The sequence below is a fragment of the Gekko japonicus genome, unplaced genomic scaffold, assembly GCF_001447785.1.
Source record: "Gekko japonicus isolate JY-2015 unplaced genomic scaffold, Gekko_japonicus_V1.1 scaffold2758, whole genome shotgun sequence".
NCBI classification, from domain to species: Eukaryota; Metazoa; Chordata; class Lepidosauria; order Squamata; family Gekkonidae; genus Gekko; species Gekko japonicus.
The window spans coordinates 45,993-71,683 of NW_015162561.1; the positions used below are offsets into that span (position 1 = coordinate 45,993).

Consider the following 25,691-nt stretch of genomic DNA (forward strand, 5'->3'; position numbering starts at 1 on the left):
GGGGCTGTTGTCACCCGCGCGCAAGCGCGCTCGATCCCTCGCTCTAATGAAGCCTCGCCTTCTCTTTTCCCTATGGGGGGGGGGCCTGGGTCCAGAAGTATGTTGCCGCTTTTACTACAGGAGATGATGCCTTCCTACTTTCTTTGCCGGATTATGTTCGTAGCCCGGAAGGTTTGATTTATTCTGGTGACAAACTGTATGTGCCTGTTTCGCTGAGAAGGGAAGTAATGGACTCTGCTCATGGTTCCAAGCTTGCAGGACATTGGAGTTTTGTTAAGTCACTGCAACTCCTCCGCAGACAATTTTGGTGGCCGCACATGCGCAAAGACCTGTTGACATTTGTTCAGTCCTGTCAGACCTGCGCTTTGACTAAACCCAGGGGGGGCAAGCCTCCCGGTCTTTTGCAACCACTCCCTACCCCTTCCAGACCTTGGGAAGTGGTTTCCATGGACTTTATAACTGACCTCCCTGTGAGCAAAGGGAACACTGTTATTTGGGTGGTGGTTGATTTGTTTTCTAAGCAGGCTCATTTTGTGCCTTTTCCTTCCTTGCCTACGGCACGGAAGTTGGCAAAGTCGTTTCTGTCTCACGTGGTGAAAATTCATCAATTGCCTGCTAAGTTAATTTCCGACAGGGGGACCCAATTTGTTTCTAAATTTTGGCGGGAACTTCTTTCCATTTTAGGGGTGGAACAAGGGCTCAGCAGTGCTTATCATCCTGAGACTGTCGGCCAAATGGAGAGAGTGAATCAGACCCTGGAACAATATCTTCGTTGTTTTACTAATTATCAACAAAATGATTGGTGTGAATTGTTGCCTCTTGCTGAATATTGTTATAACAACACTGTACATAGCTCCACGGGCATGTCTCCTTACAAAGCTGTCTCTGGTTACGACAGCCCCCCCCTTCCTTTTCTGGAGGGGATGGGCCAACGTCCCATTGGGGATGCTAATTCTTGGTGTACTTCCTTACAGGACGCATGGCCTCTGCTATGCCAGACACTTAATGCAGCTAAAGCTGCTTACAAGGCCCAGGCAGACAAGGGTAGGGTGGTGGGATTTGATCTGAAACCTGGGGACCTTGTTTATGTTTCAACCAAGAACATTAAGATGTTGAGGCCTAGCAGGAAATTGGGGTGGAAGTTCATTGGGCCTTTCAAAGTGCGTAAAGTCATAAATGATGTTGCGGTTGATGTGGTTTTGCCAAAAAATTTACGTGCTCTGCATTCTGTATTTCACATGAGTTTATTGAAGAAAGATCCTGGTCCGTCTCCCTGGAGACCATCGATTACTCCTCCTCCACCTGTTATTCTGGAAGGTGGTGAACATTTTGAAATCGCTGACATCCTTGATTGTAAATTGAAACGTGGTAAACTCTGGTACCTTATTGAATGGGTGGATTTCGGTCCCCAGCACCGTGAATGGGTGGAAGAAGGGGATATTCGGGCCCCTTACTTGATTCGTAGGTTCCACAGGAAGTTCCCGGACAAACCGGGAGGTCTCCCGCCCAGCCCGGGAGATCTCCCGCCTGACCCGGGAGGTATGTTTTAAGATGTATTTTTGGGGGGGCAGTATGTCAGCAAGCTGCCATTATGTTTCTATGACCTCTGTGTACATATCCTTCCCCTGTTGCACCCGGCTTGTTATTCTGCTTCTATGCTGGAATGCCTAAGATAATCTACTGGAGGGTTTGTGGAGGAGAGGATGCTGTAATGCTTGCCACTGATTATCGCTTGGGAACTGCACCTGTGTTTTGTCTGATGTTCTGCCTGGTTCTCATGGACTGGGCGCGCAACCGTTTCTTTAGCCCGCCAGCGGGAATGTTATTCATTGGATCTGTGTCTGTTTGAATTTCCTTTATTATGCTTGCCCTACCTGTGTATCCCCAGTTCTAACAAAGAACGTGTTTGAGTGTCTTTCCAACGCTTTGAAATAAATTTTGCTTTTCTTGAAAACGTGGATTTATTCTCGATGCTTGGGGATCCAACAGTTGGATCCAGTGATCTTTCAGTGGAATACGTTGACAACCACGGATCTTCCCTATTTCTCCCTCCCCTTCAGCAATCCCTTTTGATCTTGGGAAAGTTCATTCCCAGGGTTGCAGGATACACTTAGAGTAATACCCATGTGGACTAATGGGCTATAGTGAGGAAGAGAAAGGGAGTGAAATTGCTCTTCCAGCCTCTTTTGTCAACAGAGACATGCCAACAGAAAAGGAAGTGATTTTTGCCTCATAGTTCTGCTTAGAATTTAGCCTTTTTCTCTTTTTAGAATTCACGGGGAAGGATATTTTGCAAGGGCTCAGGAAAGACTGTAAACTAGACAAGAACAAATGGAACAGTCAAGGGGCGATTTCGCACTAGAGCTGCCTCGCGGTTGCGCCGCCGTTTGCCCTGACACAAATATCTCAATTTTACACCCGAAGCTGCGGGGCTGCATTTTGACACACGGCTTCGCCCGATTTCCCCCGCAGTTTCGTGATCCTGGTTTTTGAGGATCACAAAACTGTGGAGGAAATCGGGTGAAGCCGCAGGTCAAATGCAGCCCCGCAGCCTCGGGTGTGAAATTGACAAATACTGTCGGGGCGAGGCAGCTCTAGTGCGAAATCGCCCCTTGACTGTTCCATTTGTTCTTGTCTATGCTGTAAGTATGAAATCTTGTCTCTGATGAATTTGTCCTCAGATTTTGGATCCTAGAGGTGACCAGCTTGCTCACTTGTGTAAAACAAGAACAACTTCTACTATGCCACGTGTGCCTTGCTTTCTATGCGTAAAATAGGGAGAGAAAGAAAAGCAAAGTTGGGAGAGACAAGTGGTTGCCTACATCCCTTCCAATGAAGAACAGCTACGTCTCTGTCCAAGATGGACAGAAGAGGGAGCCCCCTCACCTGTTTTGGTGACAAGGAGACAATTCAGATTCAGTACTCTACATTAATTCTGCGAATGGTTTGGGGCGCAGTGTTCCCTCTAACCTGAGTTAGTGTGAGCTAGTTCACAGTGTTTTAGCCTCCGGCTCACACATTTTTGTCTTCGCTCAGGCAGGATGGCTCCAGAACAAACTAATTTATGCAGTAGCCAAATCGTTCGCTCACAACTTTAATGCCAGTGGCTCACAAAGTAGAATTTTTGCTCACAAGACTCCACAATTTAGAGGGAACATTGTTTGGAGGCAGATCTGGTAAGGGCAGATCTGAACCAGCAACACAGATGCTATGCTTAACATTCTCTTCAGTCTTTGTCTTGAGGTGCCGCCCACAGTCCGAGAAAGAAACAGCTCAAAAGTACCTGGAAAAGAATATGTGGTTCAAAATGTTCAGCAAAACTCCAGTCGTTCAAACACCGCTGTTGGGTCTTCTGTATGTCTGCTAATTCTATCTCTTGGTTTACCTTATGAGACACCAAGGGGGGGAAACAACGTTAGTGTCACGCCTAACAAACGTTTTCAGTAGAAAGGAGGCCACAGACCAGAACCAACGAAACTCTTCTGGCCTGAGAATCGCAATGGTGGTGGGGGTGGAGAGCGCCATTGAGTTGCGGCTGACTTATGGTGGCCCGGGAAAGTTTTCAAGGCGAGGGACGTCCGTAGGTGGCTTGCCATCGCCTGTCTCTGCATATGAGCCCCGGATTTCAATGGTGGTTTCCATTCCAAGTACTGACCCTGGCCAAACCTACTTAGCTTAAGAACCTAAGAACATAAGAGAAGCCAATGTTGGATCAGGCCAATGGCCCATTCAGTCCAACACTCTGTCACACAGTGGACAAAAATACCAGGTGCCATCAGGAGGTCCAGCAGTGGGGCCGGGACAGTAGGAGCCCTCCCCCACTGTTGCCCTTCCCCCGAAGCACCAAGAAGACAGAGCATCACTTGCCCAGGAGTCCCTATCTATACCTTGTGGCTAATAGCCACTGATGGACCTCTGCTCCATATGCTTATCTAATTCTCTCTTGAAGCTGTCCGTGCTTGTAGCCGCCGCCACCTCCGGTGGCAGTGAATTCCATGTGTTAATCACTCTTTGGGTGAAGAAGGACTTCCTTTTATCCGTACTAACCCGACTGCTCAGCAATTTCATTGAGTGCCCAGGAGTTCTTTGTATTGTGAGAAAGGGAGAAAAGTACTTCTTTCTGGCCCCACTGGTGGACCTCCTGATGGCACCTGGTATTTCTGGCCACTGTGTGACACAGAGTGTTGGACTGGATGGGCCTTTTGCCTGATCCAACATTGGCGTCTCTTATGTTCTTATGACCTGCTCTGTCCCCATGCTTCCGAGATCTGACAAGACTGGGCTAGCCTGGGCCATCCAGATCAGGGCAGGAGAATCACGACACCAATTTTAAATGAGCCAGTTGAAGAATGCACAAGCACATGTGCTTCCATAATGGCATGCCCTCCCAAACACGTGGAGATATACCGCCACACTGATATCCCATACCCACCACCATATGCAGATGCTCTCTCACACATCCACCCGTCTCTTTCGCCCTCTGATATATCCACCCGCCCACACAGACCCCTTTATCAACCGTGGCTTGGCAGAGACCTGGGCAGAGCCATTCCTACAGGAAAACTGTCACTGGAAAGGAAAGAAAGGAAGGAGTGAAATGTGCTGCCCGACTCTGCTAGAAATTGCAATGTCTAGCACTGACCACAAAGATAATGCCTTCTGTACCCGTTAAGATGGGCAGGAAGGGATTACAGTCAATTTGACAAGTGACATCAGGTAGAACGCCATGCCAAGGGAAACTCCCATAGTTAGATCCAAAGGTTTACATTTCCCATGTGGAGTAAGACAGAAGAAGATCCAGGATTCTCAAATCCATTTTAGCAGAGAAGATGCTAAGGCCTGACCCAAAAGGGAATTCCAAAAGGGAATTAGATAAGCATTCCAAAAGGGAATTAGATAAGCATATGGAGCAGAGGTCCATCAGTGGCTATTAGCAACAAGGTATAGATAGGGACTCTGGGGCAAGTGATGCTCTGTCATCTTGGTGCTTGGGGGGGTCAACAGTGGGAGGGCTTCTAATGTCCTGGCCGCACTGGTGGACCTCCTGATGGCACCTGGTATTTCTGGCCACTGTGTGATACAGAGTGTTGGACTGGATGGGCCTTTGGCCTGATCCAACATTGGCATCTCTTATGTTCTTATGATGTACCTCCCACGTCCCTAAGCATGGTACTGGCCTGATGGGAGAGGTACCCACTAACACTGAATTTCTTTAACATCCACAGTTTTCAGTCATAGATGAAAGAAGTCTTTTTTTTGGCTTCCCAAGAATTTTTGCTTCCCTTTCCAACATAGGTCATTATGAGCACCAATCACATGTTCAAGCAGATGGGCTCAGATGTGCGTTGAGTGGCTGTGAGCTGCTGCTGGCTGATCCACTGAGACCGTCTCCTGATCAGTTTATTCCTAGCTTTGCATTCAATACACATGGGCTACAGCCCTACTACCCAACAATGGCAAGTTTTATGATGCTTCACTAAACACAGCTTACATTCCAAGCCAGGTGCATGGTTGTGCCAAAGCTCCTTGTTATCTGCCTTGTCATAGTCAGTCATGAAAACTGGCCTTAAATGCCAGTACAGGAGACGGAGGACTGTGTCTTACTGCTCTGTTCAGCAAAGACTGATGCCTTCCTCTCCTGGTGGAAGAGCTGCTTCCAGTAGAGAAAGGCATCAAATATGCTGAGCAGGGAGGTAAGAGACAGGCTAGAATCTCCATCATCAAGGCTTCATTTCTGTTAGGCTGCATATAATGCAGGACTTAAAAAGTTATCAGGCAACACGAAAAAATAATGGGTAAGGGGAGGGGCCACGGTTCAGAGGCAGAGCATCTGCTTGGCATGCAGAAGGTCCAGGGTTCAATCCCCAGCAGCGCCAGTTTTTTTAAAAAAGGATCAGGTGACAGACCTCAACCTGAGATCCTTGGAGAGCTGCTGCCAGTCTTAGACAGTACAGACCTGGATGGACCTATGGTCTGATTCAGTATAATGTGCCCTTCGTGTACTCAAGAATTCGGAACTATTTTTATTGTTTCCATTAAAATAGGCACCTGTTCTTTTTTAGAGAAGACCAGACGTGGCACTGAGAAGATCCCGGTCTACTTTTGCAAGCATGGACCGCCTGATTCTTAAAAGGTCAGATGCTGAGGTACTTGCTCTGTCATTAACAAACACAAAACCTGTCCGATTGTACGCCGGACAGTTCTACTGACACCGTCTTCCTATCAGACGTAAGGCACGTTCCGCCCTCGTCACAGAGTTTCTTACCTTATTTTCAGGTGAGCCGGACAAAACACTTTCACAGCTATCGACAATCCTTCCAGCATCACCTGGAAATGGTACGTAAAAATAGATGGTGGGCTTTCAGAGGTTTCTGTACCTTGTACCTTGTTACTTGACCTTGTACCTTGTTACTGTACCTTGTACCTTGTTACTTGACTGGTTCCCGCTTTTTAAGTGCTGGCAGCGCAGTCTCCGTCCTGCCCCACCTCAAGAGTCCTCTCCACCTGCCCAAGAGGACTGCACTGCCCCTTTCTCCAAGCGCTCTTCTTCTCATGGAATGTCCTTCAGAGGCTTCCATACAGAAAGGAGAGCCAGTGTCGGACTAGGATCTGGGAAACCCAGGTTCGAATCCCCACTCTGCCGTGAAAGCTTGCTGGGTGACCCTGGGACAATCACACACTCTCAGCCTAACCTACCTCACAGGATTGTTGTGAGGATAAAATGGAGGAGAGGAGAAGCACAGGCTTCACTAAGATCCGTAACCCCCAGCACCGAAACAGACAGAACTGTATAGGCAGCTCTGGGCACTGCGGGCACCCCCTGACATTAGATTAACAGAATCACAGTCAAACTAGATGTGACGCTGAAAGATCCATGAATGTTTCTTTCTGTCATTCTTGATGGGGGGGGGGGAAGAGCCACTACACAGGGGAGAAGGGATTCAAGAGCGGTGGCAAAAGGGGAGCGGTGGCACAGTGGGTATATCCCACTGTCTTAACATCTGAACTGTGTTAGTTCAAGCCCCGCGCTGGTGTGAGCAGCCAGCCTGTTGTCCCCAGCTCATCGCCCACCCAGCGATTCGAAAGATTCGGCGAGTAGATAAAATGGGAACCACTCCTTAGAGAAAGTGGGCATGCCAATCTCCCTTGTGGGAGGGCGTTAGCTGATGGTCGGACGTCCTGGTCAAGGCTTGTAAGGCGAAACAGCTTCTTGGCTACGAAAAGAACTCCTGTAATGGATGTTCCGGCCAGGCGGTGGCAGTGTGGCGATCGACATATGGGTCCTGAAGCCTGGCCAGCAAGCAGCCGTGCGGGAAAATGACGGAGCCAGCCAGAAGACGTCTACACTGGGCAGTGACGGCACGTGCAATTAAATGAATATATGTTGTCTTCCCTATCCCCTACAAACATTGTTAGTCCCTTGTCTATATTGAGTAACTGTAAATCGCTTTGAGCCCACTGGGGAAAGCGATTAATAAATGGAAAGTATTAAAAAAAAAAAGACCTCCTACCCCAGTGCAGTTAGGTGAATCAGAATCTACACCCTGGGCTATTATTAGCTCTGGAAGAGGGGAGAGGAGACAGACACCCTCTAACCTTAAAAAGCCAATACCAATTTAAAGCTTAGAGAGAGCAGAGATGCTTCTGCAGGCAATTTTAATTCACATGGGCAGCCAGGCTAGTGGTTAATTGCAAGCCTTTAGTATACATATACAAAGCATCACCTAGTGCTGTGAACACATTTAGAGTCCAATGGCACCTTTAAGACCAACAAAGGTCTATTCAAGGTGTGAGCTTTTGTGTGCAAGGCACACTTTTTCAAATACACTGGAATGGCCGATGAGGTTCTAAACAGGGATTGAACAGCAAATTAACACGTAACTTGATGATGTTTAAGTTATGCAAAGTAAAAAACTGAATAACAAGTGAAGGCTATAAGGTCAACAGTTGTAAAGCGATAAATATGTCAGAATAGCAGATATGTATGCTTTGTCTTTTAAAAAAGTTAACGAGGAAAAAAAAAGAATAGCAGATAAATGCCTAAAGGTGTTTTTTATAATTGTGGGAAGTAACAGAATCTTAATTATCTCCTCTCAGGACCTATTGCTTCAGGGCGCCTTGTGCTGGAGGGAAACGCCTGTGCTGGCGGAACAGATTCCTGGGATCCAACTCAGACCGATTTCACACAAGAGCTGTGCCGCGGTCGCGCCTCCCTTTGCCCCGCTTCTATTGGTCAATTTCCGACTCGAAGCTGCGCGGCTGCATTTTGACCCGCGGCTTTGCCCGGTTTTCCCCGTGGTTTCGTGATCCTGTTTTTTGAGTGAAACCGGTCTCAGTTTTTTTCACGCGTTTACAATAGCTTGCAAAAGTACAATTGAAAGTACATCACCTGATTCGCTCTGCTCACTTTTCGCGGACGATCGTCTGCTGCCGCCCTGCTGTCTCAGTTGCTTCGCAAACCTCGCAGGATTATCCCACGGGATATAAGGCACCTCGTGATCTCCTCCGAGCATCCTGCCGGAACCTTCTAGCTGTCCAGCGTCATCTACTCCTGTCAGCCTCAGACTTTCGAAAGTAAATATTTTAAAAGCTCGTTCTACTTCTGCCCAGTTCAGCTGCTCTGTGGGGAAATCAGGGCACAGAGAGAAAACTGCCCTTATTATTTAGCGTATTTCCCTCATACAGTCTTTGGCAGTCATTTTTTTTTATGGTGAGTATTTTGTGCCTACAAGATCAGGGGATCCCCCGCCCCCAACTGGGGACTGGCAACCCTACTCTCTTACATGAGTACCCCAGCTCTTATAAACCAAAATGGTCCATAAGTGTCCTTCCCGCTGCAGTCCCGTAGGAGTTACAACGCCAAGCTCTCATCAGAATAAACTTGGGACTACTAGGAAATTGTGCTCTGTGAATGCCAGTAAGACAACAATGTTACCATTGGTACAATAGTGCATCAGCTCGTGAAGCCTGCCTAGGCGCTTGGTATTGTTCTCAGGGGATGGAAGAGGAAATTTAAGGAGGTCGAACAGAGGCAGCTTGCTCATCATTTCGCGTTCAATCTCAGCTGGGTCTAAACCATCCGGGACCTGAAATAAACATAAACGAAAGGTCAGATCAAAATTTTCACCAGTGATACTACCAAAGTAATAGTTAGGGTTAAACTACTATAACAACGGAGCTGCGGTGGCTCAAGTGGTTAAGACGCTGAATTGCAGGCTGTGGAAGGTCGGTAGTTCAGCACTTCGAGACCCGAGTGTGCCGCATGACGGAGTGAGCTCCCATCTCTAGTTCCAGCTCCTGCCAACCTATTATGAATGTAGAAATATTATTAACCCCAGAGATAGCATTACTAAATATGATAAATTTTTGCTAGTATACATTTTGACAACTGCAAGGATAATGTTGGCCAGATATTGGAAGCAAAACATATTCCCCACTATGGAAGAAATCAGTTATAAACTCTTAGAAGTGGCAGAAATGGATAAGTTAAGCTTGATATTACAAGGGAAAGATGAAAAAGTATTTTTGGGAAGATGGGAAAGATTGTATATTTGGATTGATAAAGTGTGGAATGTGTAGACTCAAAGATGTAAGGAGAAATGTTTGTAAACAACTAAGAGAAAAACCCAGAGGTCATTTCGGGGGGGAACGCGGGGGATCGCAGTTCCCCCGGGTGAGGTACGGGGGCGGGGCACATGACGAAGCCCCGCCCCCTGCTTCCAGCCACCCCTTCCGGCCCTCATTCAGCCAGGAGGAGGCAGGAGAAGAGGGAGGGTAAGTTGCTTCCTCCCTGCCTCTCCCCACCCTTGCCTGCCTGGGGCCAGGGAGGGCCTTCGCGGGGCTTCCTTGCACTCCTGCCGGCCTTGCAGGTCCACCGCCGGGCCCCTCATGGGGCTCGGCAGTGGAGCTGCAAGGCCGGCGGTGGCAGCCGGGACCGTTGGGGGCGGGGTGTGTGGCCTTATGACACACTTCCGGTGATGTCAGGGTGTGTGGCATATGCTAATGAGTTATCTTAATGAGTTCCCCTAGCTCTTTTTCTACGAAACGACCACTGGAAAAACCAATAAATAAACCGTTTAAAAAAAAAAAGAGTAAGAGTCCAGTAGCACTTTAAAGACTAACAATATTTGTGGTAGGGTATAACATTTTGTGAGTCACCGCTCACTTCTCCAGATACGGCTAGAATGTGAGTCCATCTGTCTTATATATTGGAAAATGGAGTGATGTCAGATGCCCTTTTAATTGCAGCTCAAGGTGCTTATCTCTGTTGCATCCAATGAAGCTGACGGGCAATAGATTCAAGACGGACAAAAAGAATGACTTCTTTACTCCATAAGTAATTAAATGTATGGACTTCACTGCCAGTGGGGACAGTGATGGCTTTGAAAGGGAGAAACGAGGGGGGAATAAATGAGGTAAATAAATAAGTCAGGCAATGCCACACCTTTAAGAAGTGCAGCTTCTGAGACAGAACATCGTGGTAATTCAGGATCATGGGCCCTTTGTGAGACGTTCTCTTTTCTTGACTTTCAGGATAGAAGGAGCTGTACAAATCCTGTTAAAAAACACACACACATGTCTATGCACCTCCAACAACGCGAACTCCTCTATCTGTCAAAACAAAAATGGGACGACTAGAAAACACAAACCCTTTTTTCACTCTCAGAAAGGGCGAGGGAAGGCAAGACCGAAACAAGGTGCCTGGCAACGGAGTGATGCAGCCCATCTTCCCGCGGCTCTGGAACGACCAAGCTGGGTGGAGTCAGGTTTTCTTCTGATGCAACAACCTGGCACGAGACATGTGAAAATGAAATAAGGATGTACTGACCCCATCTGGTGGACTTGCAGGATTACAAGGCGGTCTAAAATTACAAGCGCAATTTGCAGAATTAGAGGAATGTATGTGACTGCAGAGCCTCGGACAGCCTCGTTGGCTTACACAGAGATTTTACATAGAAGTTGAGAATGATTAGCCTCTCTGATCACAGGGACGTGCGTCTATGCCACACACTTGAAACTGGTAAGCATCTATCTGATTGCAGAATGAGAAAGCAAGATTTATGAGCATGATACCGCCAACTATGCAGTACCTATGGGAGATATACAACAATGTAATCAGTTCAGAGAAAACTGAGAATTATTTATGGCTTTCTGGAAAAGTAGAGATTCTTTTTCTACATATGCTAACCATATGTTTCGTTTATTGTCATGATTGCTGAATGTGTTTAGAAAATCAGTACAGATTTAATAATTTTACAATTTTAATGATGATAATTTTTAGAAGAACTACTCACAAGCCATGAAATCCCAAAACTGTACAAGGATAAGTTTTATTTAATTTTATCTGCTTAAGCTTACGTTCTGGTAAAAACTGGCAAAAAAACTACAGGAGATGGGTCATCGCTGTCCCAAACACAGAGCAACCCAGCTCTTAGTTATGCAAACAGCTCTGGTCCAGTAGAAGGTTCAGCATCTCACACCTCCCTGGAATGCCACACCAAAAGGGGGCAGAGACCGGGGCAGCCCAAAGTCTAGGTAGTAATTCCTTTCTCTTGAAGCAGGAAGACCAGAATGTTCCCAGAGGGGGATGGACTTTTAAAGGGGAGATTATAAATTCTCAGGACACAACAAAGAAACTGTTTTATATCTTGGGCTCTTCTATACACAGGCCATGAAGAATTAAGTCTTTACATAGGGACTCCATCTTGACCATGTGTCAAGGGACAATGGGAGATGTCCCAATTAATTAAACATTGCTTAGGCTGAAGAAGAGTAGAGAGAAGATGAGATTGGATTTACACCCCGCCCTTCACTACCCAAAAGAGTCTCAGAGTGGCTTACAAACTCCTTTCCCTCCCCTCCCCACAACAGACACCCTGTGAGGTAGGTGGAGCTGACAGAGCTCTTTTGAGAGCTGCTCATGAGAGAACAGCTCTTAAAATACTTGTAACTGACCCAAGGTCACACCAGCAGCTGCATGTGGGAGGAGTGGGGAATCAAACCCAGTTCTCCCAGATTAGAGTCCACACTCCTAACCACCAAACTGGCTCTAATCAGTACACCAAACTAGATAAGTACAGAGTGTAGAGGATTACAAGTGTTCACCATTTCTTTGCATCCTTGCTCTGCCTGACTAAACAAACCGTGTGTATTCTTTTTGTTTTTGCTTACATTTTCTTATATTTTGAATGCTTACAGTCTGATCTCTTGATCCAGAGAGCAATAAAAGGGCAGTGGGGGAGTGCACCATCCCTTGAGCTTAATAGTTCGAAAGTGTGAAAGTGAAGTAGATCATCCTATTACGAGTGAAGTGGGAGACTCGGCAACTAGATAGATCCTTTAAACAGTAATGCATATACAGAGTGCTAGAGGTACAAATCCGTCTAGCAGGAGATATGCTTTCAGATTTATGGGTGAAAGTGGTTACTACCTAGAGAGATGTTTAGTGCCCAGTGATGGCCCCAGTTTTTTTCGCCCACTAGGTGAGGATACATTCTGGCGCCCCTCCCTGTGTGGGGTAGGATGGGGGTGGGCGCTGGAGCTGCAGCGGGCGGGCCAAGGGGGCAAGCTGCAAATGCATGCCGGGGGGGGGGGCAGGATCGCTCAAGGGGAGGGGGCCTGTGCCAGGCTGCAAAAGGACCTCCAAAGAGACCGCGGGGGCAGCAGAGGGCAAGCGGCACTTTCCTGTTGTCCTGGGCTGTTCCATGCACCTGCCCCCCCCCGCCTCCTTCTCTTTCTGTCTTGGGGGCTGCAAAGAGGGGAGTCTCTTGCCGGGGATGGAGCAAGAAGCCAGCAAGGGAGGCTTCCTGTGCGGGGCAAGGAGGGGACGAGGCCGGCCAGAATGGCACCCTCGTTGAGCCGTCGCCCTAGGCGACAGTCTAAAATTTAACAATAACAGGCCGGCCCTGTTAGTACCTCCTGGGACCAGTGTTCCCTCTAAGCTGAGTTAGTGTGAGCTAGCTCACAGTTTTTTAGCCTCTGGCTCACACATTTTTGTCTTAGCTCAGGAAGGATGGCTCCAGAACAAACTAATTTATACAGCAGCCAAATCTCCTGCTCACAACTTTAATGCCAATAGCTCACAAAGTAGAATTTTTGCTCACAGGGCTCCATAGCTTAGAGGGAACTTTGCCTGGGACTAAGGGAAAAGTAAGGCATCACGAAGCAGAGTTAGGATGGCTGCAGAGTTCTCCCAACCTCCTGGGACCTGAAGGATACAGGGCTTGCATTGCGACTCCATTCTTTCACAAGCAACAATAGTGCTTTCATATCCCTAGTTGTCCTAGGTGACAATAAAAGCCTTTGACTGGAGGTGATATCATAGAATCATAGAGTTGGAAGGCACCTCCAGAATCATCTAGTCCAACCCCCTGAACAATGCAAGAAATTCACAATACCTTCCCCCCAACACCCCCAATGTCCCCTGTTCATGCCCAGAAGATGACAAAAAAACCTCCAGGATCCCCAGCCAAACTGGCCTGGAGGGAAAAAAAACCCTGCTTTCTGACCCCAAAGAGGCAATTAGCATTTCCCTGGGCGTGTAAGAAATGGCCACAAGCACTAAGCACTCGTGCGACCCTTCCTGCTCCTCCCTCTCATGATCTGCCGAAGTTTGGTTTGTCCTGGCCAAAAAGACTCCTGAAGTGTATATTTGAATGCCAGAAATCGACATCTTGCTTTTTTGGAACACAAAGCCCCCATTTCCTCTCCCCTTCCAAGCTGCCCTCGCTCCATTTGCTGTAGGGCTATTTTTGAAAACAGGGTTTTTCTCGGGCTGGTTACAGGCCACGCTGCATGGGCCGAACCCAGAGGCTGTAGTGCTCTAGAGTTATTCATCCCCCAAGGCCACTATCCCATCACGCCTGATGGCAGCTGGCCCTTTCGTCACAACGCTCAGAGCGGCAACATTATTTTTGTCATTATTTCCTGAATGACTTCAGGTAATATGCTTACCTGTTCCACCATGCAGTGAACTATCAACGGGACAGAAACGAGCTCTTCAGGGACTGGGCTCAGCAAATCATTGTAATACCTCATGTCCACATCTGCAATCAGAACGTATCATTTTGCTGTGTCAAAAGTAAAAGCAAATGTAACCTGTTCCTACCCTTGAATTAAATGAGCGCACCGACAATCTTGTAATGTTGGCATGACTCAGTCAAACAGAGCTGTCACATCCCATTAGAATTCCTGCAGCAACTAAGGGTAACACTTTACTTTTAGCGGTTACTTTTTTCCTGTAAAGGTGGTCTGGAGACCAGTGTTCCCTCTAAGCTGACTTAGTGTGAGCTAGCTCACAGTTTTTTAGCCTCTGGCTCACACATTTTTGTCTTAGCTCAGGAAGGAGGGCTCCAGAGCGAACTAATTTATGCAGTAGCCAAATCGCTCGCTCACAACTTTAATACCAGGAGCTCACAAAGTAGAATTTTTGCTCACAAGACTCCACAGCTTAGCGGGAGCATTGCTGGAGACAGAGACGGTGTTCGACATAAAACTGTGCTCGGTCCCAGAGGTAAAAATCAGCACACCTTGCCAGAGCCATCAAAAAGCACATAATGTTTGAGAGAGGCACGTGTCTCAGATCAGGCTGATGTCCAAGAGAATCAAACAATTGCAGGAGAGTGTCCTTGCGTGTCTAGTTTAAACACAGGACGCTAGAGGCACAGAAAGGGCTGAGAATCCCACAGCCTGGTACTTCCTTTCAAAACAGAAGTCCAGTGGTACCTTAAAGACAATCAACATTTATTACAACAAAACTGCTATGAGCTAACTTAGGCCCCGGTCACACAGAGCATTAGGCACTCTAGAGAGACGGAAGATAGGTGGATTTTCCGGGCGCGATCTCACCACCACATCTGGGAAACGTAGAGCTCCCGTGGCTCACCCGAGGTTTCACTCCGAAGATGCGCCGTAAAAAACTAGTACCTCCGAGGTACTAGTTTCTGGAAACCGCGGGGCAAGGGCCGGGGTCAGATCACGTTTCCAGTGTTAGCTCATGGCATCCGGCGCCCGCCCATGTCCCATCGCAAAAAAGTTTTTTTTTTGGTCAAGTCTCCACAAGTGCGCACAAGCACCCAACGGCGCATGCAAACCTTTGGATTAAAGAAAAAAAACACAACCCCCGCGGCGCTGCTTCTTTGCCGCGCCGCAGGAGTGAGGTATGATCGGCATCTCCCCCCAACCACGGGATGTCGGTGGGACGTCGGGCGGGACATTTGATCCGGCTGCTGCGCGGTAATTCACTCTGGAGCAAACAGCCACGCCTCCCCCTCACGATATCTGGCCTGTGTGACCGGGGCCAAAGATCGGCATGACACTGTGAGGACAGGTTTAACAGGGAGTGTTTTGATTTCATGTGTCCCCATAATGGATGTAATCTGACTACCTTCCCTTGACAGATGTGGGGTAGAATGGCAATCCCATTCCCTTGAGAAAAATATTGGGAGAAATGGACTCTCAATCCACTTGAAAACTGACAAAAGCCAAAAATAAAGGTTGAGGGGGGGAAAGTAAATCTGGTCTTTAAAAAAAAGCAGTAAGACATTAATGTTAATAAACAAACCACAGTATTGGACAGTAAACCCGACATAAAGAGCACGCCTTGTTTCAGAATAGAACGACGTCTTGATTAGCAGCCCATTATCTCAAAACAGCAAAACATACTCCGATGTTGAAAAATCCTACTGCATCATTGGCAAGACACAGTGATGATCATTTCATGTTTTCAGGAACAGGTGTCACTGCAACCTTGTGCATAAGTGATGTGCATATAAAACCTGCATCGGACCAGCAGCATATACAGTATTTCTATTTGCTATTTGAAAAGTACCTTAATTTATTTTAAATGCATTTTTTTTAAAAAAAGTTATTTGATTAGCCACATCCCTTTCTTGAGTTTCCCTTAGCCCTGCTCATTTCCCACCCCGGCATCTATCAGGTTGCCCAGCTTGTGCAAGCAGCCAGCAAGCAGGTGAGACATGCACAACCCTGCACAGAAGCCGGGGGGGGGGGGACCTGTTTTGTCGGACGGAAACCCATTCCCCACCCCCCCCTGTGCATAGAAGGTCCTGTCCAATCTGAATCTGCAGGTGCTGCTGGACTCCCGCTCTTTCCTACTGTTACAGACCGACTAACATGGCTACCCATCTGGATCCTCTCCAGTCTAAGTTTTGGAATCCTGACAGTAGCCAAGAGTTAGGTGCTATTCACATCAGATGGGTTCATTATTTTCCCTATGGGATGCTCAGCATATAGATTTTCCCAGACTGATTTTATATATCAACACTGGTTCATCTCCACAAATGTCACCCCTTCCTGTTGGGTGTTACAAGTCAGAACACTTCAGTATTTACAGGGTTAATGATGTTTGTTAAGTCACATGTTTGTTTGTAACCAATCTGTTTAGACAACAGAATGCCCTGGAACTTTGGAGCTAATTTGCTGGTCTGATTGGAAACCAAGGTGTCAAGTATTTAGCATACTGGCTTCTCCTCCCATTCTTTGTTCTGACCAGAGAAGGAGACGCCATTCGGCTCTTCCCGTTTTACCTTTTAGCTGCAAGGATGTAGGCATATTAGCTCTTTGTTATTTTATATCCTGTGTACCTTTTCCCCATGTTAGGTTTATAGTAAACTTTATTTTAATACACACCATGGACTCAGTCTCTTAAAACTCTGCTGACTTACTCAAAAAGAATCCCAACACTTCCTAAGATGAAATGGTTTCTCTTATTCTCATCCATAAATCCTCCCCCCCATTAGAGATGTAAAATTTCCGGAAATTTTGAAGTTTGGACCCCCCCCCCCCATTTTCCCCCGGTAAAATACGGAAATTTTCGGAAAAATTGAAAAAAATGCTACATTAGCACTTCTTTTTTCTTTTCCAGATTGAAAGTCATTCTGGTACTTTAGGAACATAAAATATGACTATGGACATTTGTACTCAGCATGAAATTATCATAACTAGCATATTAAAAATGTGTATCCTAACAATTATTACAAACAGAATACCCACCCACATGCAAAAACAAAACTGAAACCTTTTTCTTTTCTTGTGACAATAGCACCTCCTAAAGGAAGAAATGCATCTTGTTCTTGCGTTGGAGAGATCAGTTTGTAACCTAGGACTTGCTTGTCCTCAGTGCACAGAAATTAGATCAATCAGATACCATACATATCTTATAGAAATGATTTGGAAAACAGTTTTTCCCCGAATTTTTCCGGTTTTTTTCCGGGCCTTCACATCTCTACCCCCAATAAACTTTGACAAACAGCCTACAGTCTCTGTATACTGCCAATGGGGAGATTTCAAGCATCAAGAAAAATTGGCTAAGGTTCAGGGCTTGGGGACTAAGCCGAAATGGCTAAATATGCCTTCCTCCAACCACTATCAGCAGCAAGTTTTGAATGTCTTTGCCAAATCCCCTCCCCCAACAAGTCTTATTCGTTCTGCTGGCAATTTGCAGAAAGGAACTCAAGAAAATTCACACCGTACCTGTTGTTAAAACTGGTGCCGCAGCATCTGCAGCCTGTTTTTTCCTTGAAGGTGTAGTTGGAGCTGCGGGATGTCCCTAGCGAAACAAAGACACAGATAAAAAGAAAAATGCCAGGACAGCCAACTGATCTTCAGCCCGCTTACTACTGAAAGGCCTTCCCAAAGTTTTGATGAATGTTTTACTGATGCACAGGGCTATTTTGGGGCAGGAACGCACAGGAACGGAGTTCTGGCTGGCTCCCAAGTTGGCCACGCCCAGCAGGGACTCATTAGCATAATAGGCCACACCCAACAGCAGAAACTCATTAGGACTGGCTACATTAGGGGTGTGTGGCCTAACATGCAAAGGAGTTCCTGCTACAAAAAGGCCCTGGGTTTTGACAACAAACAAGGTAAGCAGAATAAGAAGCAAAAGGTGGGTGTGGTTGGATGAGCACACTTCTGGTAACATGGGGGTGTGGCCTAATATGCTAATGAGTTTCTGCTGTTGGGTGGGGCCTATTAGGCTAAGTTCCTGCTGGGATTTTTCTACAAAAAAAGCCCTGCTGATGCACTTTTATCCATCTCAGTGACCAATTTCTGGTGAGGATAAATAAAGACAAGAAAAATCCTGCTGGATCAGATCAGTGGTCCATCTGTTCTAGCATCCTACTTAACACAGAGGCCAACCAATTGCCCTTAGGGGGCAACAACAGGGCACAGATGTCAAGGCCTCCATGTGACATTCATATACAGTTCCACTTAAACATATATCAGGCCACCTTGCGTAAGTGTAGTATCTCACCTCAAGGAGCGCTGATTTGCTTTTCTTTTCGGCAACTGGAACGTTAATAAATCTGGTAGATTTCAAGTAGTGCTGATGCTGCCTTCGCCAGTCTAGGCAGTCGTACATTAAGCAGGCAATGCTTTCAAAGATCTCAGCCCCAAATTCAAGCTGTGTGACAGAGAAGAGAAAGAGACTGGATTTAAATTCAGAGCACAGACCTGGACTGCATCCACACAACACTTTCTAGTGCAGGGGTGTTGAATTCATTTGTCATTAGGGCCGGATCTGACATAAATGACTGTCAGAGCCCGCTTGCGGGGAGGGCAGGGTATAAATACAAAAATAAATAAATAAATAAAAATAAAAAATAAAGAACCCTGCCTAATCTAACAAACAGGAAGTTGCTTAAATGTTATCAACCTGCCTAAACTACTTATCTATTCAAATATTTATATCCCACTTTTACTGTGACACAAGCAGCTTACAAATCATACAGAAAAGCATAAGAGAGGTGTGCAAAAAAATAATAATCAATTTTTGTCCTGCTCCATTATAGTCTATGGGGACCATTATAGTCAAAGGGCCCCATGGGCTATAATGGAGAATTGATCTGGGGCTCGGGGAGGCTGGTTTTTTTAGGTAAAAGCATCAAATTTGTGGCATGGCTGCTGGTCCTTCTCCTCAAAACCTTCCCCAAGTTTCAAAAAGGTTGGACCAGGGGGTCCAATTTTATGTGCCTCAGAAGGATGTGCCCCCATCCTCCGTTGTTTCCAATGGAGGGAAAATGCTTGTGAGCTAAAATCTCGGGGTAGCCAGCTAAAATTTTGTTGTTGTTTTTTTGTATCATAGTTTTTATTTAGGATATAACCATCAACCATTAACTTTTTCACCATCAATGGTATCTTTTGTATCGGCTCTTCTATCATAAACATCACGTCGTCAGCAAATGCCCTGTATTTATATGAAAAACCTTTATTCTCTAGGCCCGATATTTCTTTGTCTTCTTTAACCTGTTTCAAAAATACTTCCAATATCCATATGAATAGTAACGGAGAAAAAGGGCACCCTTGTCTTGTTCCTTTTTGTACTTTAAAATTTTCTGTTGTTTCTGCATTAATTATCAATGCGGCCGGAGTAGCCAGCTAAAATTTTGTGTGCCAGTGCCCCCTAACACAGCTTAGAGGGAACACTGACCACGAGTTTTATATCTATACAAGGAGTACACTAAGAGCAATGTAGATGACTTTGCCCTCTTTGGTCTGAAGGCCCTTCACACTAAATTCCCCCCCCCTCCAATAGTTGCAAGAAAGACATTTCTGGACTTTGATATCTGTTTTTGATTTCTGTTTGCCACTCCCATGCTGAGTTGTATGTGAAAGTCACCAGAGACCAGAAGTCCAAGTTCAACCCCAACTGAAGCCAGTCCCTTTCCTTCTCACGGCTCATTGTGGAGAATGCTGGACACAAGTGTTTTTGTTTCACAAAGGGTCGATGCACCTGGCCCCCAAGACTGTTACGCCTGAGGCTCAGCCCTGCACAGAGCCAAACGTGACTGGAGTGAGAGAGAGCCAGAGATGCTATGCAAAGATCTAGGAGAGACAACCCTCACCTGTGCCTTGGGAGGAGGCACAGAGGCACCTTAAGCAGCCAGGAGATGTGATGTCTAACTGGAGCTAAGAGTGGTTTCAATCAGCAAATACACAGCGCAACAGTACAATGCGGCATGAATCTGAAAATAAGAGAACCGTATCCTGGTTCATGATCGGTAAATGTTCTGTTGACGTGAGAAGGAGTAGAGAGAGAGAGATCAAAAATGTATTTTGCTACGAGTAGCCCAAAAAGTACTCCCAAAAATCCCTGACCTGGCTAGCCCAATCTTGGCAGATCTCAGAAGCTAAGCAGGGTCAGCCTTGGCTAGTATTTGGAAGGGCGACCTCCAAGGAATACCAGGGTTGTGACGCAGAGGCAGGCAATAGCAAACCACCTCTGAAATGTCTCCTGCCTTGAAAAAAGTCTAGCTCACCACCTAGTGGTGCATAACGCTAAACGAGCTAGAACTTCTGGCTGCCAGGGAATACTGGAATCTCCTGGCTATTCTACACACAGTGCCATAGAATAATTATTATTACTCCAAAAAGAGAAAGTTACTAACCATCATATCATTATTAGTCCAATCAGGTGGAAAGGTCGACTCCTTGATGAGGTGCTGGAGTCTCGCAATCTGAAAAAGGTTCAATCCTGGCTTCCCACTGTTCAGAATGGGTTCCAAGTACTTCCAAAAGTTTTTCAGATCCTTCGCCGCCTGCTCCTTCTTCTTTTTTTCAGCTTCGAGCACTGAAGAAATGCAATAGCATGAAACTGTTTTAGAAAACTTGTAGGTCTTTAAAGGTAAACAGGTAAAGGTTTCCCTTGCTCGAAAGCCAGTCGAATCCGACTCTAGGGTTGCGGTGCTCATCTCCGTTTCAAAGCCGAAGAGCCAGCGCTGTCCGAAGACGTTTCCGTGGTCATGTGGCCAGCATGACTAAACACCAAGGCGCACGGAACGCTGTTACCTTCCCACCGAAGTGGTACCTATTTATCTACTTGCAATTTCTTGCTTTCGAACTGTTAGGTTGGCAGGAGCTGGAACTAGAGACGGGAGCTCACTCCGTCATGCAGCAACTCGGGTCTCGAACTGCTGAACTACTGACCTTCCACAGCCTGCAGTTCAGCGTCTTAACCACTTGAGCCACCGCAGCTCAAGTCTTTAGCGGTTAACAAACTTTGGTTAAAAAAAAGAAACAGCCAACTTCGTTATCACACACACTTCATGTTGTTGTTTTTTGGTCAGGTTATGGAAATAAAATTAAATTAACAAAACCGGGCTCATGGTGCATGAAACCGCAAAAGAACAACACTCGCTGCGATGAGTAAAACCTTAATGTGTTTTCCCAAAAGTTATACATGTATGTATCCAATACGTACATTACTTAAACAATTCTACTTTTCAGGTTTTTACCATATATTTGAGGATCCTGCAACTATGTAACTTATTTTCCAACTGAAATCCTCAAAACTAATAAATTGAACACCTTATACATGGGGTATCTTTACAAGCCAGTATTCTAATACACTGTGGTGACACTCTTATTAAATTATATACTATCTTCTTGAGAATGAATTCTCACTAATAATAAATTCTGAGAAGTGATACTTCAATGTACCTCAGCTGTATAGCGGTCAAAATCTATTCCAGCTATTCTTTATGAATAAAATAATCTCTTGTCTTGGAATGGCTCCTGTCTTGAAAGCCCTACGGGGTTGCCATAATGTGGCTACGGCCTGATAGTGCTTTAAACCAGCAGCAGCGCATACATGCTCACTTTGGCAGCTGGCAATTTCTAAAGGTGTGTGCCAGCATGCACTTGCTAACTAATGAATGTCTGGGGGTTTTGGAGGGATTTTTGTATTTATTTATTTATTATTTAGATTTTTATCCTGCCCTCCCCGTAGGGATGAGGATGTGTCATGTTTGAGCCACCCATTTAAGAGCCCTGAACTAACTTTGGCAATTTGAGAAACACAAAGGCTGATTTCGCACTATTGCTGCCTCGATGTTGCGCCGCTGTTTGCCCCGATACTATTGGTCAATTTCACACCCGAAGCTGCGGGGCTGCATTTGACCCGCGGCTTCGCCCGATTTCCTCTGCAGTTTCGTGATCCTAAAAAAACAGGATCACGAAACTGCGGGGGAAATCGGGCGAAGCCGCGAGTCAAAAATGCAGCCCCACAGCTTCGGGTGTGAAATTGACCAATAGTATCGGGGAAAACGGCAGCGCAACATCGAGGCAGCTCTAGTGCGAAATCAGCCACAGTGTCGCATCACCCCCCAATTATACCCCCTGGTTGTTGAAAAGGGGATGGACTCAGCTCAAAAAGAAGACGGAAGGCACACGACTATCAAAAAAGTCCATGAAGTAATAATCACGAAGAATAAAGGATGTTTCTGTTCATCATCAAGGCATTTTTATTGTTAATTCACTTACCTTCTGGTGCGAGGTGGGGGTCTTCCTGCGGTGAAACGGATTCCAGGTAAGACTGCAGGGGCTCATAATTGTCAGAAGAGATCTGAATGATGCTTCCAACATTGATCCCCAGTTCAGACAGGATAGGCAAGAGTTGTGGATAGTGGAAACCCCAAAGGATGAAATAATATTGAGCGCCATCATCTGGCTCGTCATCTGTTCCAAAATATCACACAGAAACCCATTCACTCTTGCTCAGACATAACATAGAAAAGAACAGAATTACGATGGCTGCTATTTAATTTTAAATGATCTGGGATCACGGAATGAGCAGTGAAGTGCCCAGATTTGACAGTGTGGCAGGAATCCAAGAGAATCATGAGCTCTCCAAGGTGATGTGTCCAAGCCAATGTGGCAAATGAGGTTCAGTGTAAGTAAGGACAGAGTGACACATGTCGGGACAAACGATTGTAACTTTGCGTACACACTGATGGGGTCTGAACTGGTGTTAAGTGACTAGGGAAGCAATCGTGGCGGACAGCTCAACGAAATGTCAACTCTGTATGGCAGTGGTAACAAAGGCAAAGTCTACAATCGGAAGGAGGAGGAGGAGATTGGATTTATACCCCGCCCTTCACTCAGAGTCTGAGAGCAGCTTACAAACCCCTTTCCCCTCCCCTCCCCACAACAGACACCCTGAGAGGTGGGGCTCAGAGAGCTCTTTCAAGAACTGCCATGGAGAGAACAGCTCTGAGAGAACTGTGGCTGACCCAAGGTCACACCAGCAGCTGCATGTGGAAGAGTGGGGAATCAAAGCCAGTTCTCCTAGATTAGAGTCTGTGCTCCTAATAGGCTTCCCAAGTCTCCCCAGGGGGCGGGCCCAGAGGCCCGCTCCCCGCCGCCGGCAGATCGGGCCCCGGGGGAAACCCCACCCTGGCATGCGCGTCACCAGGAAGTGACGTTAAGATGCCGGGCACGCTGGGGGCGGGGCCACGGTCATCCGAGGGAAAACTCTATGGTTTTCCCTCGGATGGTCGTGGCCCCGCCCCAGCGTGCCCGGCGTCATAACATCACTTCCTGGTGACGTGCATGCAGGGCACGCTCCAGCCGCGGACCGGGAGTCTCCCGGTACGTACATTTTTCGACTTGGCAACCCTAGCTCCTAACCACTACACCAAACGAACTGAAACCGAAATGGCCAACTGAACAGCCCTTGCCTAGATAAATGGTGTGGCCGTATTTGAAATACTTTGTGCAGTTCTGGTCACCCCACCTCAAAAAGGTATTGCAAAGCTGCAGCTGGAAAAGGTGAAGAAAAGAGCAACCACGCTGATCAAAGCTAAAATGTCTGGGGCTTTTCAGTCTAGCAAAAAGGTGCCTAAAGGAGGACAGGACTGCGGGTTATTAAATTGTGCATGATGAGAGGAACGTGGACGCAGACAACCTTTTTTCCTTTCTCCCCCGTTATGCTAGAAAGCAGGGCATTCAATGAAGTTAAGGGGCAGGAAAGACAAAAGAATTCACTTTTCTCACACAGTGCATAATTAATTCGTGGAGCTCGCTGCCCGCAGGACATAATGATGATTAGCAACTTACAGGGCTTCAGATTCAGAAGAACAGGCAAATTTGGGGAGGACAGGTCCATCAGTGGCTATTAGCCACAAGGTATAGATAGGGACTCTGGGGCAAGTGATGCTCTGTCTTCTTGGTGCTTGGGGGGGTCAACAGTGGGAGGGCTTCTAATGTCCTGGCCCCACTGGTGGACCTCCTGAGGGCACTGGTCTTTTTGGCCACTGTGTGATACAGAGTGTTGGACTGGATGGGCCTTTGGCCTGATCCAACATTGGCTTCTCTTATGTTCTTATGTTCTTCTACAAGAGCTTGTTAACGTAGCCTAGGACTCGGCACAAATACCAGCCATGGAGAAGTGCCCTTGAACAAGGCCTCTTGGGTATGTCCCTTCCTTCAACTGTAAGTACAAGTTTTTCTGTACATCCATCTAAGCACACAGGGAGCAGGTCCTCCCTAATATTGGAAGGACAATTACCCAACACTGTAATCCTAATATTCTAATTCAGAATTTAAATCCAAACTAGGCAATATGTCTGGCACAAGTTAAGTCAGGGTACTGATATTTGCACAGCCAAACGCGACACAGGGGAACCAGTTTCCAAACGTACAGAGGTGCGATTCAGCTCGGGAGCACCATGCATGGAGAAGAGGGGCTTCTCTCCCACCCTATTTTCCCTGTATGGCCCCTTCCAACTCTGTAATTCTATTTACCCTGCTGTGGGGTTTCACATACATATTTTGGGGTCAGGAAACCTTGACATGACTCGGGCCATGTGTAATGTCTGGTTTAGCTCTTAATTCCACTTAAATCAGTGGGCCTCACTTCTAAAATATCTATGATTATGAGCCCAACTAGAAGTTATGGTGGCCATGGCTTCAACCCATGTCTGACGATGCCATTTTAGAGAAAAATCAGATTTTGTTTCCCCTTGTACATGGGGTGGGTGGGGACAATATCACCTGGGCCAACTGTGGCATGGGCCCAATCCTGATCAGGCCCTTGCAGTGTTTTTAGATGGCCTAATTCTTCTCTGAAATGGCATTAGCAGCCATGGGTCAGAACCATGGCCACTGTAATGTCTACTTTGTCCTTAGCATATGAACACATGAAACGGCCTTATACTAAATCAGACCCTTGGTCCATCGAAGTCAGCATTGTCTACTCGGACTGGCAGCGGCTCTCCAGGGTCTCAGGCAGAGGTCTTTCCCATCACCTCCTACCTGATCCTTTTCACTGGAGATGCGGGGGATTGAACCTGGGACCTTCTGCATGCCAAGCAGAGGCTCTACCACTGAGCCATGGTTCCCCTTGATAGACAGAAGTCCTGTGGAATCTCTAGGCCATCACATGGTTCCTATTTACATTTGTTTCATATGTGCTTTACGTGTTTCAGTTCATTACAAACCACACAACAGACATGTTTCATACGCTTCGATGGGCAGTGGTTCCCCGCTGAGCATCCACCGTGGGGGCAAACCTGGGGTTTGCCTCTGCCCAGTGTTTGGACTATGGTGTGTTTTGGACATGAGGCATGGCACTCATTCCGTAGCTACCCACCAATGTACTTATCAGTATCATCCTCTTCTCCGCGTCGCTTCAGCTTGGTTTCCTTTTTAATGGCGGTTCCTGAGTACTGCTGGGCATCGGATCCTTTCTTCGCTTTCCCTCCTTTCCCGCCAGACTTGGCACTGGGAGGCTTCTCCTTCTTGACGGCCGCCTTCCCTTTCCCCTTCCCCTTCTCCTCTTTTTCCTTTTCTCGCTCATCAACCGGCTGCCAAATCAGAGAATAGTACGTATACATCACGTTCTCATAGAAAGAGCTACATTGATCCAAGCATCTATATATCCCCTTTTG

The 25,691-nt window shown here is 46.6% G+C and overlaps 1 protein-coding gene across 1 annotated transcript in view; it reads right to left on the reverse strand.

Annotated features, from left to right (window-relative positions):
- Positions 1-25,691, reverse strand: part of SPAG17 (sperm associated antigen 17) — a gene marked incomplete at its 3' end in the record, with an annotated part of 95,503 nt that overhangs the window by 45,770 nt on the left and 24,042 nt on the right. The window contains exons 5-16 of the mRNA XM_015406391.1: positions 25,394-25,607; positions 22,285-22,479; positions 20,412-20,593; positions 18,278-18,427; positions 17,494-17,569; positions 13,954-14,045; positions 10,650-10,787; positions 10,445-10,555; positions 8,936-9,086; positions 8,390-8,620; positions 6,266-6,327; positions 3,284-3,385 (exon numbers count right to left, since the gene is read on the reverse strand). Of these exons, the coding sequence (XP_015261877.1) occupies positions 3,284-3,385; positions 6,266-6,327; positions 8,390-8,620; positions 8,936-9,086; positions 10,445-10,555; positions 10,650-10,787; positions 13,954-14,045; positions 17,494-17,569; positions 18,278-18,427; positions 20,412-20,593; positions 22,285-22,479; positions 25,394-25,607 (1,704 nt within the window). The remainder of the gene's footprint in view (positions 1-3,283; positions 3,386-6,265; positions 6,328-8,389; positions 8,621-8,935; positions 9,087-10,444; positions 10,556-10,649; positions 10,788-13,953; positions 14,046-17,493; positions 17,570-18,277; positions 18,428-20,411; positions 20,594-22,284; positions 22,480-25,393; positions 25,608-25,691) is intronic.